Here is a 15,490-nt window from a genome sequence, read left to right as displayed (position 1 = left end):
GAGGGGTTTTTTTGGGCACTGTGGGGTAATAATATTTTGATTTGTGGGTGTTTTACTTACGAACAGTCACAAAAAAAAAAAAACAACCCAGATAATGTTGGTCACGAGTGCTATTTTTCTGCTTTTCAAAGTGTAGGAGCACTGAGTAGTTTGTAGTGTCCAGCTCTTGTTAACATGATGAGGTTGCCATTGTGGTAAAATGTTCTTTTGCTCTCCTGATAGTTCACTGGTATTTTTTGTCTTGCAAGAAGGAAGTGGTGGGGATTTCCTATATATTTGCAAGTGTGTTTGGCTTGTTTGCTTGAGTTTACTTATTTGTGTTTTACACCAAAATGTTGCTTAACAGTTTGGAGAACTTGCACAGCAAAAGTTAATTGTAAATTTAAATGCTACGAACTGCTAGGAGGGCTGGATGACTCTCTTCACAAGACCTGCTTCCACGTTCTTTCAGCCTTTGTGAGAGTAAGAGCTTGCGTTCATGTTGATCTCTGGCCAGAATGGGTTTTTTGGGTTTTTTGGTGGTGGTGTCATCCTGTGGGGCTCTGTGTGTCACAGGTAAGTGTTCCCAGCTCTGCTCCTGTTCAGTGCAAGGCAATGGAATCCCACCACATGCATTGCCAAGGCGCCACACTGGAAGGCTCCCTTCTCTTTCCATAGGGAAGAGCTGCAGGCGAGGCAGGGACACAAAGATTGTGTGGCTGAACGTGACAAAACACAAACAGCAGCAGGAGTTGTGTGCAAAGGGATCATCAGCTGAGGGGAAAGCACTTGTCCATAGACACTGCTGGTGTTACAACTGTGTGCTCGTGTTCAGAGGCTGTGGAGGTGGTGAACTGCCTCCCTCTCACAAACTGGAGAGACTCACGAGCTCAACCCCTTGTCATGAAGTCTGTAGAGTGACTCAATGGATTGATAAAGAGTTTCACATTATGACTTCACCCACAGCAGAGACTTCTTGAGAGCGTGTGAAATACCTGCCCTAAATTGCCCTGGGTGCTATTACTGATTTTTGGAGTAGCCCTTTATTTTTTGAAAATGACCCCATTGGCCTAACCACGTTGTAGAGAAAAGCACTGCTCTTTACTCATATGGCTGGCAGATTTGGAGCCTCATAAATTTCTTTGTATCATGACTGTGTGCAGTAATTCAAAATTATGGTTTTTTAAAATTTTACTGTTTAGGAATACAGAATTGTCAAAATAAAACAGCAAAGTGCAAGGCTGAACAGACCTGGGTGTGGTTTCTAATGTCTCCTCAGTCGTGCTGCTGTGGTATAAGGCCATTTGTTTTTACTGGTCACCAGTTCTTGATCTATAGAAAGCCACAACACTTCCTGTGTACCCTTGAAGCTGAATAATTACTCTTTTCACTGTTGTGCAAACCAAACCGGATCTGTCATTAATACCAATACACATCACAAAACACACGTAAGGTCAGAACTAGAAGATTTCTTGAGTCTTCCAATACATGGTATGTCAACATCTTCATTAAATTTAATTACTTGCAGCAGCAAATGCATTGAAAACTGCTAAGTGAAACATCCAGTGCCCCGTTCCAGTTTTTTTTTCCTGAACTTTAGCCTTTGCCAGTGGAAAATGACTTTGCCTCATCTAGAGACTGAAATATAAATACATCTGCTTGCTTTGCCAGAGCTAGGCTGGGCACAAAACTACTTGACTAAGTCTTGTGTCTTGGACTGCTATTTCAGAACTGTAAATCCCTTCCTGTTTCTATACACTTTTATGAAGCAGATAGTGCATAATCAGTCTTCTTGTGTGGTGCCTCACAGATGAACCCCCGAAGGGTGCAGAGGGCCTTTGGTAGTAGGTTTGCTGAAGCAATTTCATGTAGTACCAGAATGAGAGGAGAACTGTGGGCAGCAGGGCACCGTTTCAATGAGATCCACTAATCTGATGCCAGTGAGTCATGATTCTGCCTTCCACCTTTCAGAAGAGAGGCAGGCTTTCCATCTTATCAGACGTGCTGCCCTGATTTTTGGGTTCTCTTGGTTTTTGTTGCTGTTGGGTTTTGGTTTTTTTGATCTGTATAATGGATTGTGTCTGACTTGCTTATTTTTATTCATGTGCACTGTTACTCTTGGTAAGGGATATTCTTCTAACCTTGCATTCGGGGCAGAAAGTTCTTAAGATGGTCCCTTCCCCTGTGGTGCTGTTTCTCTCTCATTGTTGCTGGTGTGTCTTTGTGTTTTATGGCTGCTGCTGTCTGGGGAAAATCACAATGGTCAGTCGTCACAGCCAGAAGACACTGTGTTAGAGCACAATGTATTTAGTTCAGGGTTTGGGGTGTTTTTGGGAGGAGGGGCTTGGACAAAGACTCTTTTGAAGTTTCAGACCCTTTTGTTTCACTGTAGTTTGACTGGAAGGGCAGAGAGCCAGTAGTGACTACAGGGCAAATTCAGGCGGAGCCTCAGCAGCTAATTGCTTTAATTGCCAGGTGAATTGGAAGGATTGCATCCATGGTAGGGATGCAAGATGGTGATCTGCCTACTGCAGAACAGCAGATGCCTCTGCTTTTGTAGTTACAGCTGGGCTGCAAAGAGCTTGTTCTGCTTGTTTCCCTGCTTTTGTGCCCCAAAGGAGTGATGCCTCATGCTCACTCTCAAGTATCAGATTAATCTGTGTTACCTCCAGGCTGCTTTTTTTATTTTCCCCAGCTGTGTTCTTTCTTTCTCTAACCTAGAGCAAGCAAGTTCCTGCTTTCCCCTCAGCCTTTGCCTGTCTCTTCTTCCCACAGTGGCCACACTGCCTTCCAGTGCTTGTAAAACTCAGTGGAACTTGGTGTGTCTTACTCCTTGTGGTTAGTGTTAAAGCTAAATACCAGATGCTTGATCAGATAGGACTTTTCTCCTTCATGAGATTGGCAGAGACTGGTGGAACAGCACAGGGCTTGTTCACCTCTGCTTTTACTGAACAAACTCCTCAGTGTTTCAAGGTCCTGAGGCACTGGGGGGGGAATGACCTTGTTCTCTGTAGTTCTCTTCCACTGCGATATGGTTGTTTGGCTTCTGGCCTTTTCCTACAGCACGTTGAGAGCTGTTTTGTGGCTGGTGGAACAGAGGAAGATGTCATTGGCTGTGCTGAGGGGAGTGTCAGCTCGCTGTTCATTGTGCTTTTTTTCTGGTACTGTTTTTTGTGCTTGAGCTGGATGGGCAAAGGCAGAGCTGAGGTTCAACAGGACACAGACTGGAGCTCATGCAGCTGGGAGAAGGTTGCTGTCAGCCTTGTATGGAGTCGGCCACCCTGCTGTGATGGGATTGCTGTGGCACTGAAAGGCTTCCCTAGGGTAGGGAGAAGAAAAATGTTTGGGCGGATCAAGAAACAGATGAAGGAAGAAACATCTTCTGGGTTCATTCTGAGCAGAAAGGAGTTCACCTGATTGCACCCACAGTGAAAAGAAAGAAGCATATCCTGATTCCTGTTGTGCGTTTTGTTTTGGTTTTTTTCCCTGAGGTTTTCACTTTCTTTTGGCTCTGTTTTTTATGTTCAGGAAGAGGACAAGAGTGGTAGATGCTGATCACTTGTGTGTCTGGGGAATTTGTGATCACTCAACACAGAGTAAAAAAGGATGCTGTTGGCATGAAGGGATACAGGGTGTGACATGACCAAGGGTGTGCAAGAGGGCATTTCTGCATTCCCACATACTCGTAGCCTTCTCTGTCAGCCTCACTGATATTCTCCCTGTCACCTGAGACTCCAGTTTATCCCATTGATTTAAAACATACTGGAGAGATTTGGTGCTTGGCAGAGAGGTATAACTTCTTTGCTCATTTTAGCTCTGTTGAAATGGATGTGTGTTATCATCATAGTTGACAGCCCAATATTTGACATTTAGGTCGCTGGTTTTATTTCTTCTTTAAGGAACATTGTTACTACAAGTGCTTGAAAATAGTGCCCGAAGTGTTCTGAGCTCCGAGCTGGTGACAGAGATGAGGACTTTCTGTTGGCAGTAAAAATAATGTCAAGGTGTATGCTGGAGGTCTCCAGAACAAATCACACAAGTTCATGTTCCTGAGTTCTGTGGTTAGAATGAATCCTTGGTAGCCATATATTGCCACTGTAATTTTAGGGCCAGTTTTAAAGCAGAATGCAAATATCTATTGCTTGATAAATCTGATTTCTTTTTCCTCTTCATTTCAAGCCTTAGAGGAGAGTGAACATTTAGGTGACAGGAACATGTTTGTGGCACTGTGTTTGTATTAATACAAATATGTAGAGGGTCAGTGCAATACAGAAGGAAATCTGAAAAACACCTGATGAATTGCCCTTAAAAATGAGAAGGAAATCATGGAACAGAATAGCACAAGGATCATTTGGTCAGTGATGGTAGATTATTGTCTTGAGTGAAGAGTGAGTTGAAGTAGAACTTCGTACATTTGTAAACTCTGAAAAAAACCTGTTACCTGTAAGTCATTTTAGCAGATTGGTTAAATCAGTGTCTTGCTCAAGCTATTTCCACTTTTATTTGTGTTCCTCTCTTCTGTAAATGCACTTCCATTTATGAAGTTTGAGTTTGGTTCAACAGAATAAGGAATAGCTAGACAAACTTTTTATTTTATGCATTTTATGGAAATAGGTAAGTTCATGGAAGTCCCAGTGTTTGACATGGAGCAGAAGTCTTGGTTTTAAGTGCAATCCTGTATTTAGATAATGGAATTTAACTCCGTTTAGAATGAGAGGGTTGTGTGCAGCCTAAATGAGACCAGTAAGTGGCCAAGTCACCTAAAGAACTGCAGGAAAGTTAGACTGAGTTGAAACCAGGAAAGAAATATTGTTGTGGGGAGAAGAGATAAAAACAAGGGATAACTGATAACTGGAAGTTATGGTGAAGCATTTCCTGACTGCTAAATTGATCCTTTCGAATCACAACATCAGCAGAGCAGGGTTGTGCCTGCCTTGAGAGCTCATGCACATAGGAGTTCCTGGTGGTGCCAGATACTCTAAAACAGGAGGGCATGGGGATCTCCTGGACTGATCTTTTTCTTCTTATGGAAATACAATGATACAACTTACTTCATAAATTACATTACTCCTACGTAAATCCTGATTAGTTCCTACTGCTTTCAAATGCATCATCTTACACGGACTATTGTAGCCACTCTTGATCTCAGCTATGAAGCTCCAAAATTCTTTTACAGGCAGCAGTGTGAGATTCACTCTGTGGAAGTGATTCAGATGATAAAAATTATTTATTATTTTCTTCATATTTGGTGAAATTTGTGTCCCTTGGAAATTATATGGATATTAGCACAAGAAGCTGCATAGCCTCTATCCTGTCTCAGTCCCAATCAGAGCTAGGTTATGCACACAACCTAGGAGGAAATTAAAAGTTATAAAGAAATATGGATATAGCTTCTCTCACCTCTTCTGAATAAACAGGATTGCATGGTTCACGTGTATTTCTCATTGCTCTCTTCTGAGGCTTAGAAATAGATATCTTTCTCACAAAAGCTGCTCTGACATGATCCAAGAAGTGGCCTTCACAGATAATGCTGAAATAAATTCCTCCAAGAAGGTGTTTGGTTTGGTTTGGTTTGGGTTCGTTGTTGGGTTTTGTGGGTTTTTTAGGGGCATGGTGGCAGTGTATAAATCCTTTAAATGGCAATTTTATTCCAGGGCTTTATTTTCTTTACTTGGTGATGACTTTTCTTTTTTCTTTTGGAGTGTGCGACTGAGGGCACAAAACTTGCTTCTATTGTCTCTAACTCACAACATTCTAGCAGCATAAAGGTTCATTAGCAGAAATCAGGATTTAGGTAGAGGGCTCACGCTCTGTTTTTAAATATGCAGTGAACAAGACTTCTTTGGGCTGTCTGCTTGCCTGAGCTTCTTCATGAGTGTTTAGCTGTATCTCTCAGAGTTTTAGTCTCTTCTATCTTCCCCTCCCCTCAGCTTTAATTTATTGCCAGAACATTTCACCCTCCCACGTACTCTTCCTTCCAGGTCAGTGCTGCATGGCATAAAGTGAACAAATGTGTGCAGTCTTCACAATCTTTGTATGACACCCTGCTTCGCCACCCTCCCACTTTTCAAGCTGTTGCCATTCATGGCTATGTGTGCAATCCTGCCACTCAGTCGGCTGGTAATTTTGAGTCCCATTGAATTTTGGAAAGGATTGTGTTCCTAAATCTCCTAAGTTCCACCCTTACGCTTATCTTAAGCATTTTAAAGCAATAATTGGCCGTATGTTGTTTGTCAATGTTCTTTGGTCTTACTGCATCTGTACTTGGTTTTACAAATTTGTTTCTATCCAGAGGAAACTGCTGCTTTTCTTAAACCCTTGGATTTTTTTTCTGTCGTTCTTGATGAAAATCTTCTTTATGAATGAAAGATAAAATTAAATAACATTCCAAATATTTTCCTCTTAGTCTCTCTAGAACATTTCCTCACAGATCCAGAATGTCCTAGGCCTCTATTAATACTTAATTTCCTTCTTTTTCCTCACAAAGCGTTACTAAGCACTTTTTGTGCTTGTGTGTATAATGTTATTTATACATTCTCTTCGGGGTTTTTTCGTACCTCACGAGCCAAACATCTGTGTCTCCAGTTTCACTGTTCTTGCAAATGCTGGTCTCTTTTGAGTGGTTGATGTTTCTGTGTGGATATACCAGGAGAGCATGATGTGTTCACTTTAATCTCCCAGTGACTCCTCCTGGTCGTTGAGCTGCTGAATTATTAAAATTCTGTGAATTCAATAACGTCACTTTCCAGTGTACTCCAACGACTGCTTTTCCTAAGCAGTGTTCCTCCCTCCACCCCTATCCATCACTTTGCAAGCATGAAAGTGTTTATATTACATATATCTGGTTCTGTCCACCCTAAAAGGATGAAGCAGTGGTTTAATTTCTTCCCTTTAATAAAGTCCTTTTCCCTCTTGTTTCCCAGCGGTTGCTCAGTGTCTCTTTACTTAGACATGTCTGGGTGTATTTCCAGCCTGTTGTTGTTGGGTTTAGGAGTCTTGTGGAAGTGTTGCTGTTGCGTATGGTGCTCATTGATGGCGCTGAAAATACCTACAAACAACGGAAACATCACTGAATTTCTGTGTAAATTTATGTATTCAGGGGCTGAAACTGCGTTTTTTTCTTCTGGAGGGATCCCAAAGTTTTGTTTTCATTTAGGTATCTCAAACGTGTTACATGCTGCTTAGGATCCAATAAAACTTGGATTTTCATGTTGCTTCTCTGGTGGGTTTTCATTGTATGTTTTCATTGTACATTTTTTCCCCAGTGTGTGATCCCAGGGTATGCAGGGATTCAAGCTGAATTGTCATGACTCTATTGCCTTGCTCTTTTGGGTGAAGTAGTAACTTCCAGGTTTGTTGGCAGACTCATTGTCCCAGTTGTTGGTACTGTACTCTGGATGAATTTTTCAGGGTGAAAAGATCCCTGACCAGGGATTTTAGTGCTTCAGGCACTCTGGGTAATGCCCATGGAGGGACACAGTGGGACTTGCTTGTGTGTTCTTACCAGAGTGCAGTGGTAATGTAGATACAGCTAAATCACCACATGGACAGGCATTTCCCCTGCTTTCCTTTCAGCTATTCATTTCTGGAATTTTGGGTATAAAAACGCTGTTCTGTACTAAGGGAAGATGATGGCTTTCAGATCCACAGGTGCTGACAGGGGTTACATTATTTGTTGGCCTTGTTATTCATCCTCTGCAGGTAATTTGTAGGTAGATGCCGTATGTAAAATCTCAAAATTGAGATTTGCAGCGTTGCCGCTGTTCTTCCGTTTTTAACTACAGCAGTCACTGTTAATTTTTGCCTCTTGACACAACTGTAGGTGTCCTTCATTTTATCTCAGATCATCCTATGCTGTTGTCTTATTTTTGGAGTTGCACGGTGAAGTCCTTCCATTTGTTTTGAATAAAATTACTTTTTGAAAAGGAATCTCAGTGTTTTGGGGTGTGGGCTTTTTTTGTTGGGTTGGTTGTTTCAAATGAGTCAGGGCTAAGTGTTCCATTTTCTTCTCTTTCACTGCATATATGAATGTGCTTTATTTTCCTGTGCTGCCTCAAGGCTGTTTAGTGAAAAAAAACCCTCCTTTTTTCCTTAAAATGTAAATGGTACTTCCTGGCATTTCATTTTTGTTCATTTCATTTCCCTTTCATTTGTGTTTATTCGCTGCTGTTGTGTTTTACATGTACTTAATACAAATTTTCTTAAATCTTCCCTTTGCTTATTTTAAATGTCTTCTGCTTTTTGACCTTGTAGGCTCTTAGGGCCTTTTTTGCTTTTTTCAGACGTGGATGGCTAAACCCTCTTCCTGCTCCAGGCCAAGGTTGTTAACACTTTATCAGAGCACTCCCAGCCGTTTGTGCTTGGGGTGCAGGAAAAAGAAGAGGTGGAACTTGCATTGTGTACAGCCATGACTCAGTTTTTGGGTCAGTTCTGAGGGAAAAGCTCCGCTCCCTTCCTCCTTCATTCTCCAGCCTGGCATCCAGGCATCCTGTTGTTGGGGCAGCCTCCAAAATGTGTCTGGAACATCAGCCCACTCTTCCAGCTGGTGCCCAAGGGAAAGTACCGTTTTTAAAGCATTGCTGTTGCTCCATGGCTGTGGATTTGGAACCCCTGGCCCTTCTCTGAGACACTGCTTTTGAAAAATAAATGTTAAAAAAATATCCGAAATCTCACCCCCATCCACTGTTTGTCATTTGCTGGCAGTTTGCTCTGTGCTCTGTGTGCCAGGATCTTTGGAGGCAAGCTCAAGTCAGTTGCTGTCATTCCACTGCCTCTGCTGGTTTTGGAGTGGGTGCAATGAAGGTGGGGCTCGCTGAACCCAGTGGAAAACTTCCCGTGCCTTCAGTCAACTTTGGACTCTGTCCAGGGTGTTCCTGGTGGAGCTGGGCTGCACCTTCATGCCAGGATAGCTGTCTGGCAAGCTGCTTCTCAGACACCAACAGAAGCCCTTTACACACGTGTTAATCCTGAGTGTTTTCCTTCAGGAAGTGGTAGATCTTGAGCTACAGCAAGATTGCCATATAATGAAAGAATTTGGCAAGGGAAAAGGCAAAGAGTACACCAGGCCATGCATGCTACCATTGTCCAAGGGTACGACTCACTGGAAAAAAAACTCTTCAGATGGCTTTTTTAAATTCCTCTAAATATCATAACTATTTTAATTGTAAAAGAACAATATACCAAAACCTGCCAGGTGGCCAGCGTGAAAGGTAGAATTTTCTTCTAGCTGTTCCTGATGACAGGGAAAGTGACTTGATGTGCTTTTTTTGTGTGTGTGTGTGTGGGAATTGACATGAAGCTATCCACTTCTGCAGTTTTCACGTACCAGGTTCCACAGGGCTGTGTAAATAATTGATGGAAAGTTCGAAAGCTGGAATAATAGACACCAGATGATAGGAGGAGTAAAAACATCTGAAGTAAAGTAGATCTTGCAGACAACAGCAAAACTTCCTTCTGAAAATAATCATTTTTAGACCTGTTGCTTTCTTAGCCATGGATATCTCTTGAGGCTTTGGCCAGGAACATTGGTGGTGTGGTGGAAATTTTTGATCGTTTCTTCCTGAGGAGGGGAACAAGTGAGCTGCAAACTAGACTTCATTACCCTAAGAGTAATTTGATTACACAAAAAAAAAAAAAAAAAAAAAAAAAAAGTTCTTCCAAATGCTATGAACTTTCTTTTTAGGCTGCCATGCCCTTGTCATGTCTAACAGTGTTTTGAGCTTTTAGAATCACTGAACCTGGTAGCCCAGAGAAGTGAGTCAGCAAATCCCCTCTGAGCCGTGCACTTGGACCTCAAGGTTCTGTTCCAAAGGAGGGTGAGCACACAGTTGCTGCCTTTGAGAGAAAAGAGGCTTCTGCAGAGGGTTTACAGTTCCTCAGGCCTGTCCTGTGCCAAAGTAAAGGAAGTGGGAAGCCTGCTTCAAGCACAAGGGAAAGAAAGCCTTGACATTTAAACAGGTGGAGCTCACTGTGAGCTCTCCTGGTGAACAAACGTGCTGTAGAAGTGGTGGAAGCAGGAGATGAGAAATGCTGTGTTGTAATCCAGCCTCACTCAGCTCATGGGGCTTGGATAAGGAAAACAAAACAAAACAAAACAATTCATTTTACCAGAATCTTTCTTGTCTGTGCCTTTCTCTTTGCTGTCTACACCTGGTGGTAAAGCCAGGGGAGCCCAGAGACATTTATCTGCTGTGCCTGTTTTGTTTCAGGGTTTGGTGTGGGTTTTTTTATTGTCATTATTTGTTACTCATTTTTTGGGCATGTGTAACCCCCGCCTGTGGTAGTGGGAAAAGAAAAGCAAGCATTTTGCTCTTTTGAAGACAGGTGGAGAAGTCCCCACACTCAGTGTTGTATAGGCCTGTTTGCCTTTTGTCTCCCCATACTAATTGGTCGGAATGGATGGTGTTAAGTTCCCACAAATGTGTGTCTGTTAGGGAATTCCTATATATCTAGCTTTGGGGAATTCAGCTTTGGAAAACAAAGTACACATCAAAGCAGGAGGTGGCTGGTACAGTTTGTGTCCTGCCTTCCCTCCCTCCCAACACCCCCCCTCATTGCTTTTTTCCCCCTTCTAGAAAGCTTAGGAAAAGAGCCTTTTGTCTTCTATTCAGGAAAATTGCACTGAAATTCATCTGTGCTTTATTCATCTGCTTTGATTTGTGCCATTCATGGGCAGCTGTGGGTTATATTGAACAAAGCAGATGAATTCCTAACCTCCACATTCAAAGCAGTGTGTTGGGAAAGGTTCAACACCACCCTCCCTCACCCCCCCTCTCCTTTTTTGGGGTATCCAACCAAGATGTTAACAGCTTTCAGTTTCAGTACCAAGACATCTCTGGACTGCGTTCTTCCACATGCCATTAAAATGGTGTGGCAGAGTTCTGTGGGGCTGTAGAAGGGATGTGTCTATAGGGATCTCTTTCCTCAGTATAGCAAAACACAGTGGTTTGAAAGTTTGCTTTGCTGTAATTGATGGTTAAACATCTCTTTTATCCAGTGGTGATTTAATTTCTAACATCATCAGCATGAATAGGGAAGAGTATCCATTTCTTTTTCTTTTTCTTTTATTTTTTTTCCCATATAGATAGATTATTTACATGTATCCAGTGCCAGATCTTCACCTTGTGTGAACTGGCATAAAATATTTGAGAGGATCTGGTCTGATTTATGTGCCAAACACATAAAACATTTGGCAGTATGATTAACGGGCTTTACCTTCACAAACTAAATGTCTCAAAATCAGGCTTCTTTTTAGGCTACTTTTAATTTAAATGTGTCACTCCTTTCCTCACCAAAATCAGATCTAAAAAACCATAATTCATACTGCTCACCTTTTAAATTGTGGAATACACATTAAATTAGATTAAGAAATGCTGCACCTCTTAATCCCTTCAGAAAGCAGGATTAGTTTCATAACCAACAGCTTGGTCAACTCCCTCCAAAAGCCAGTAGGTTCTGGAGCAGGCATCATCAAGCCTTTTTTAGATTTGTTGATCCACCTGGAATAACAACTTTGCTCTGTTTCCCTGCAGACTCTTCGTACTCGGAGCCTCCTGATGTTCAGCAGCAGTTGAACCACTACCAGTCAGCAGCTTTGGCCAGGAACAACAACAACATCAGCCCAATCCCACTTTCAGGGAGTGCTGCGGGAGTGGAAAAAGCAGAAGCCATCCTTAACTGTGAATTTTGCGAATTCTCTTCGGGTTACATACAGAGCATCCGGCGCCACTACCGCGACAAGCACGGAGGGAAAAAGCTCTTCAAGTGCAAAGATTGCTCCTTTTATACAGGCTTTAAGTAAGTACTGTACAAAACAGATGAAATTAACTCATAGGGGTTTTTGTTTTTAAGCAGTTGAAAAGACTTCTGAGATCTTTGAGAGCTGGCTGTAGCTAACAGGGGCATGGCCACTGCTGACCAGGGAGAGGAGCGTAGGAAATGCCATGCCAGATCACAGCAGCATCCATGTAATCCATTTTCTTCTCTCCTGCAACAGCCGGTACCATCTGCTGCAGACAACAGCACAGTAAGTCCTTGCAGTAGGCTTTAGAGTCATGGAATTGTTCAGGATGGAAAAGACCCTTAAGATCGTCAAGTTAACCATTAACCCAGCACTGCCAAGCCCAACATTAAACGCTAGTGACACATCTGCACATCTTCTAAATCCCTCTGGGGTGGTGACTCAAACACTTCCCTGGGCAGCCTGTTCCAGTGCCTGACAACCCTTTCTGGAAAGAATTTTTTCCTTACATCCAATCTAAATCTCCCTTGGTGCAACTTAAGGCCGGCAGGTTCACAACGTCCCCATTGTCCTCTTGGCACAATCCTTCTTCCAGAGGTCATAAACTCTCCTTTTTTTCCCCCCAAGTTCCAGACACAGCTCTCTGTTCAGCCAGGCCAGTCTCATCTTTTGGCACATGGAGTCAATCTGCTCTTGCAGCTTTAGAATTTCCTTCTTGGAAAACATCCAGTATTCCCGGATCCCTTTGTCCTTCAGGATGCTCTCCCAAGGGACTCTCTACCAGTCTCCTAACCAGGCCAAAGTCTGCCCTCTGGAAGTCCATGGTGGTAGTTTTGCTGCACTCCTCCTTCTCTTGAGATTCTCTGAGAATCAAAAACTATCATTTCATGATCCCTTTGTCCTTAAGTGTGGAAATTTTCTCTGCAGAAATAATGTAATTTCCTGGTGCAACCAGCATGAAACGTGGGACAATCAAGTGTCCTGGGGCTACAGGGGAATTTATATCACCTTACTGAAGAAACCCTTCTCATGTAATTCTATTTCCCTCCGATCTTTCTAGCTTAAATGGTAGAAAGATGCTATTCTCTAGCATATCTGATAGCATACAGAGACATTTCAGAAAATCCAATTATTTAAATTTAAAGGCTCAGTGCCTTGTGTGTTTGTTTGTGTGCGTGTTTTTAGCTGCTCCTCTGTAAGAAAAGAGAATGCACCTGTGCAGTTCATCATTTCCTCCTGATGTGCTGGGCCCTTGAGCATAACACCCTCAGCTGACATTTGAGGTCTTAAACTTGTTACTAGTGACAGTAAACAGTAGGACTGATAAAGGGAAGGAGTTCTGTTGAAGAAAATGTTGAGTGCAAAGCTTGGAGAATCCACATGAGAGCAGCTCCTAGTTACATGTCTCTACCCTCTGTGGCTTCACTTTTGCTTTCTCTGTGTTAAAATGTGCTACTTCTGCTTAATATCCTGATTGCTCTCTGTCTTAAATACTACCAGAAATTTCCAGGTCCAATCTCTTTGTGTCTTGCAAGTGCCATTTTCTTTCAGCTTGGTGTTATGAAATAGGCAGCATTTAAACACATTCATAGCAGTGTATTTTCTGTCTTTAAAAAGGGATGGGGAAGGCAAAATAAAAAACCCATACCAATCCCCTCTTCAAGCCACCCTAGAAACTTAAGTGTATGAAAGCAGTGACCAAAGTTGATAGAAATAAACCTGCAGAATTCAGTGATTGCTGGATTGGGTCCAAAGCCACTTTTTACTCCAGTTCAATGTGTCAAGTCTCTTAGCTTTTGCAAGGTTTATCACTGCTTTGGGAAAAAATTACCAAGTGCCTCAAGTTTAGGCACAGCTCTCATTTCAGCAACTGAGTTTGTGGTTAGATGGATGTACAGTTAAGTTCTGTTATCTCTTGCAACCTTTAAGTATGCAGCCAGCGTAATGCCAGCATGAAATTTTTGGTTGAGGAGTACTGTGGAGTATTCATTTATTCTTCCACACTAATAAATAGAGTATTCTAAGTCTTGGGTTTTCATATTTATGGCTGATGCTTTGAAAGTTAAACCACTCCGTGCCAAACTCAGTATGAATACAAATCCCTTTTGTACCCACAACCTAAAGTTTAGCTGGTTAGATCAAGATGGTTAAGGTGTCTTCTGCCCGAGATAAGTTTGTCCTCCCCTCTGCAAACCCAGAACAGTTGACGGATTTTGCTCAACTGGCTAAAAATTGAACCTTTGCTGGAGAAAGCGTACTGAATGTTTCAGCCTGAAGACAGATAATGAGCATGAAGGATGGGAATTCTTTTGCTATCTTAGCTATAGCAACGTGACTATATGGGGCAACCCATGCAGCAGAATATCTTGTCACAAGGAGTGTTTGTTGCTTTGAGGGTACAAGCCTGCAGATACCTCTGCTCATGTGTCGCTCATGTGAGCAGCCCCTCTGCAGGGCCGTGCAGACAGAGCTGAGTGGCATCTGCACCTCTTTACACCACACATCCCTTATAGAGCTGTGACACCTCGTGGTTCCCCTCCTGACTGCTGCCATTCTCTCCCTCCTCTCTCACAGATCTGCTTTTACTATGCACGTGGAAGCCGGGCATTCGGCAGTCCCTGAGGAAGGACCCAAAGACCTTCGCTGCCCTCTCTGTCTCTATCACACCAAATACAAACGCAATATGATTGACCACATAGTTCTGCACAGAGGTAACAACGTCCGTGTCCGTGTCTGTGTCCAGCGAGGGGAGTGCTGGACGCTGCCCTGGTCTGGTTTCTTTAAATTGTTTACACTGGTTTCATTAAATTTTTACTCTCTCTGTACATGAGGACAAGTTCATGTTGAAGAAGTCACTAGCCCTTGCTTATCTTTTTGTTTTGTTTCTATACGATGCATCTGATTTATTTCCTGTAAAATTCAAAGTTCACCAGTGCCAAAACAGAGCAGATTTGGAATAGTTTTTAAGCTCTTCCTCAAGGGAGGTGAGCAGCCATCAAACACCTGTTTAGCAAGTGTTGCCCTAATTTGCAACTTTGATCTAGGCCAGAGCTGTGCCCTGCTCATGTCCTTGTTATCTTAAAGGCCTTGCTATCATAAACTCACCCAAAAGGTTTATCAGCTAACCATAGAGGCCTCAAAATATCCCTTGATAAATTCCTTGAGTATTTTCTCCTCAGTGTTCTTAGAAACAAAATACCTCATTTTTTGTTTTACTGTAAGACTCCTTTTCTGTCTACATGTCTCCTTTTTTTAAGTTTTTTTAAGCCTGCTAAAAGTGGGATTAGGGATTTCTACATTCCATTAACTGTGGGCTTGCTAGCTCAGGAGAGACAGCAGTTTGGGCTCTCTGGGCTGGGATTCCTGCCCACAGCTATCACACTTGATGCTTGTAGATGGTCTGTTGGCTGCCGAAATCCAAACCCATGTGTTGGGATGGCACTCTGCCTGCGTGCAGGTTGGGCAGAGTTTCACAGTGGGGTACTGCTGGTGAGCAAACACAAGTTTTGCATGCCATCTTTTTCCTGGAGGAGATTCTGGTGTGACAAGTGCTACCGTAATTCCTTGTAACATACCACTCTCAGTGCTGGTAGCTTGAAGTCCTTCTTGTACCAGGTGCATGGGGAGCTTGGCAGAATTTGGATTTCTTTCTGCTAGCAGGGCTGTTCTGAGGCAACATCTGGGGAAATGACCTGTTAGTGATTCAGAATGCACATTACAAAGCTGCCATGTTTGGTTGCAAGGGTTTGGCAGATGCTTTGGCTTGTACTT

General features: G+C 42.6%; 1 protein-coding gene across 6 annotated transcripts in view; it reads left to right on the top strand.

The window, feature by feature from the left end:
• ZNF462 (zinc finger protein 462) overlaps positions 1-15,490 on the top strand; it is a 90,063-nt gene that overhangs the window by 58,705 nt on the left and 15,868 nt on the right. For all 6 annotated transcript variants that reach the window (XM_032095116.1, XM_032095117.1, XM_032095120.1 and 3 more), the window contains 2 exons: positions 11,511-11,775; positions 14,294-14,430. In XM_032095116.1, the coding sequence (XP_031951007.1) occupies positions 11,511-11,775; positions 14,294-14,430 (402 nt within the window). The remainder of the gene's footprint in view (positions 1-11,510; positions 11,776-14,293; positions 14,431-15,490) is intronic.

Source organism: Corvus moneduloides, chromosome Z (assembly GCF_009650955.1).
Source record: "Corvus moneduloides isolate bCorMon1 chromosome Z, bCorMon1.pri, whole genome shotgun sequence".
Lineage (NCBI taxonomy): Eukaryota > Metazoa > Chordata > Aves > Passeriformes > Corvidae > Corvus > Corvus moneduloides.
Note: the sequence above shows the minus strand (reverse complement) of the source record. Positions and strands in the feature narration are given on the sequence as shown.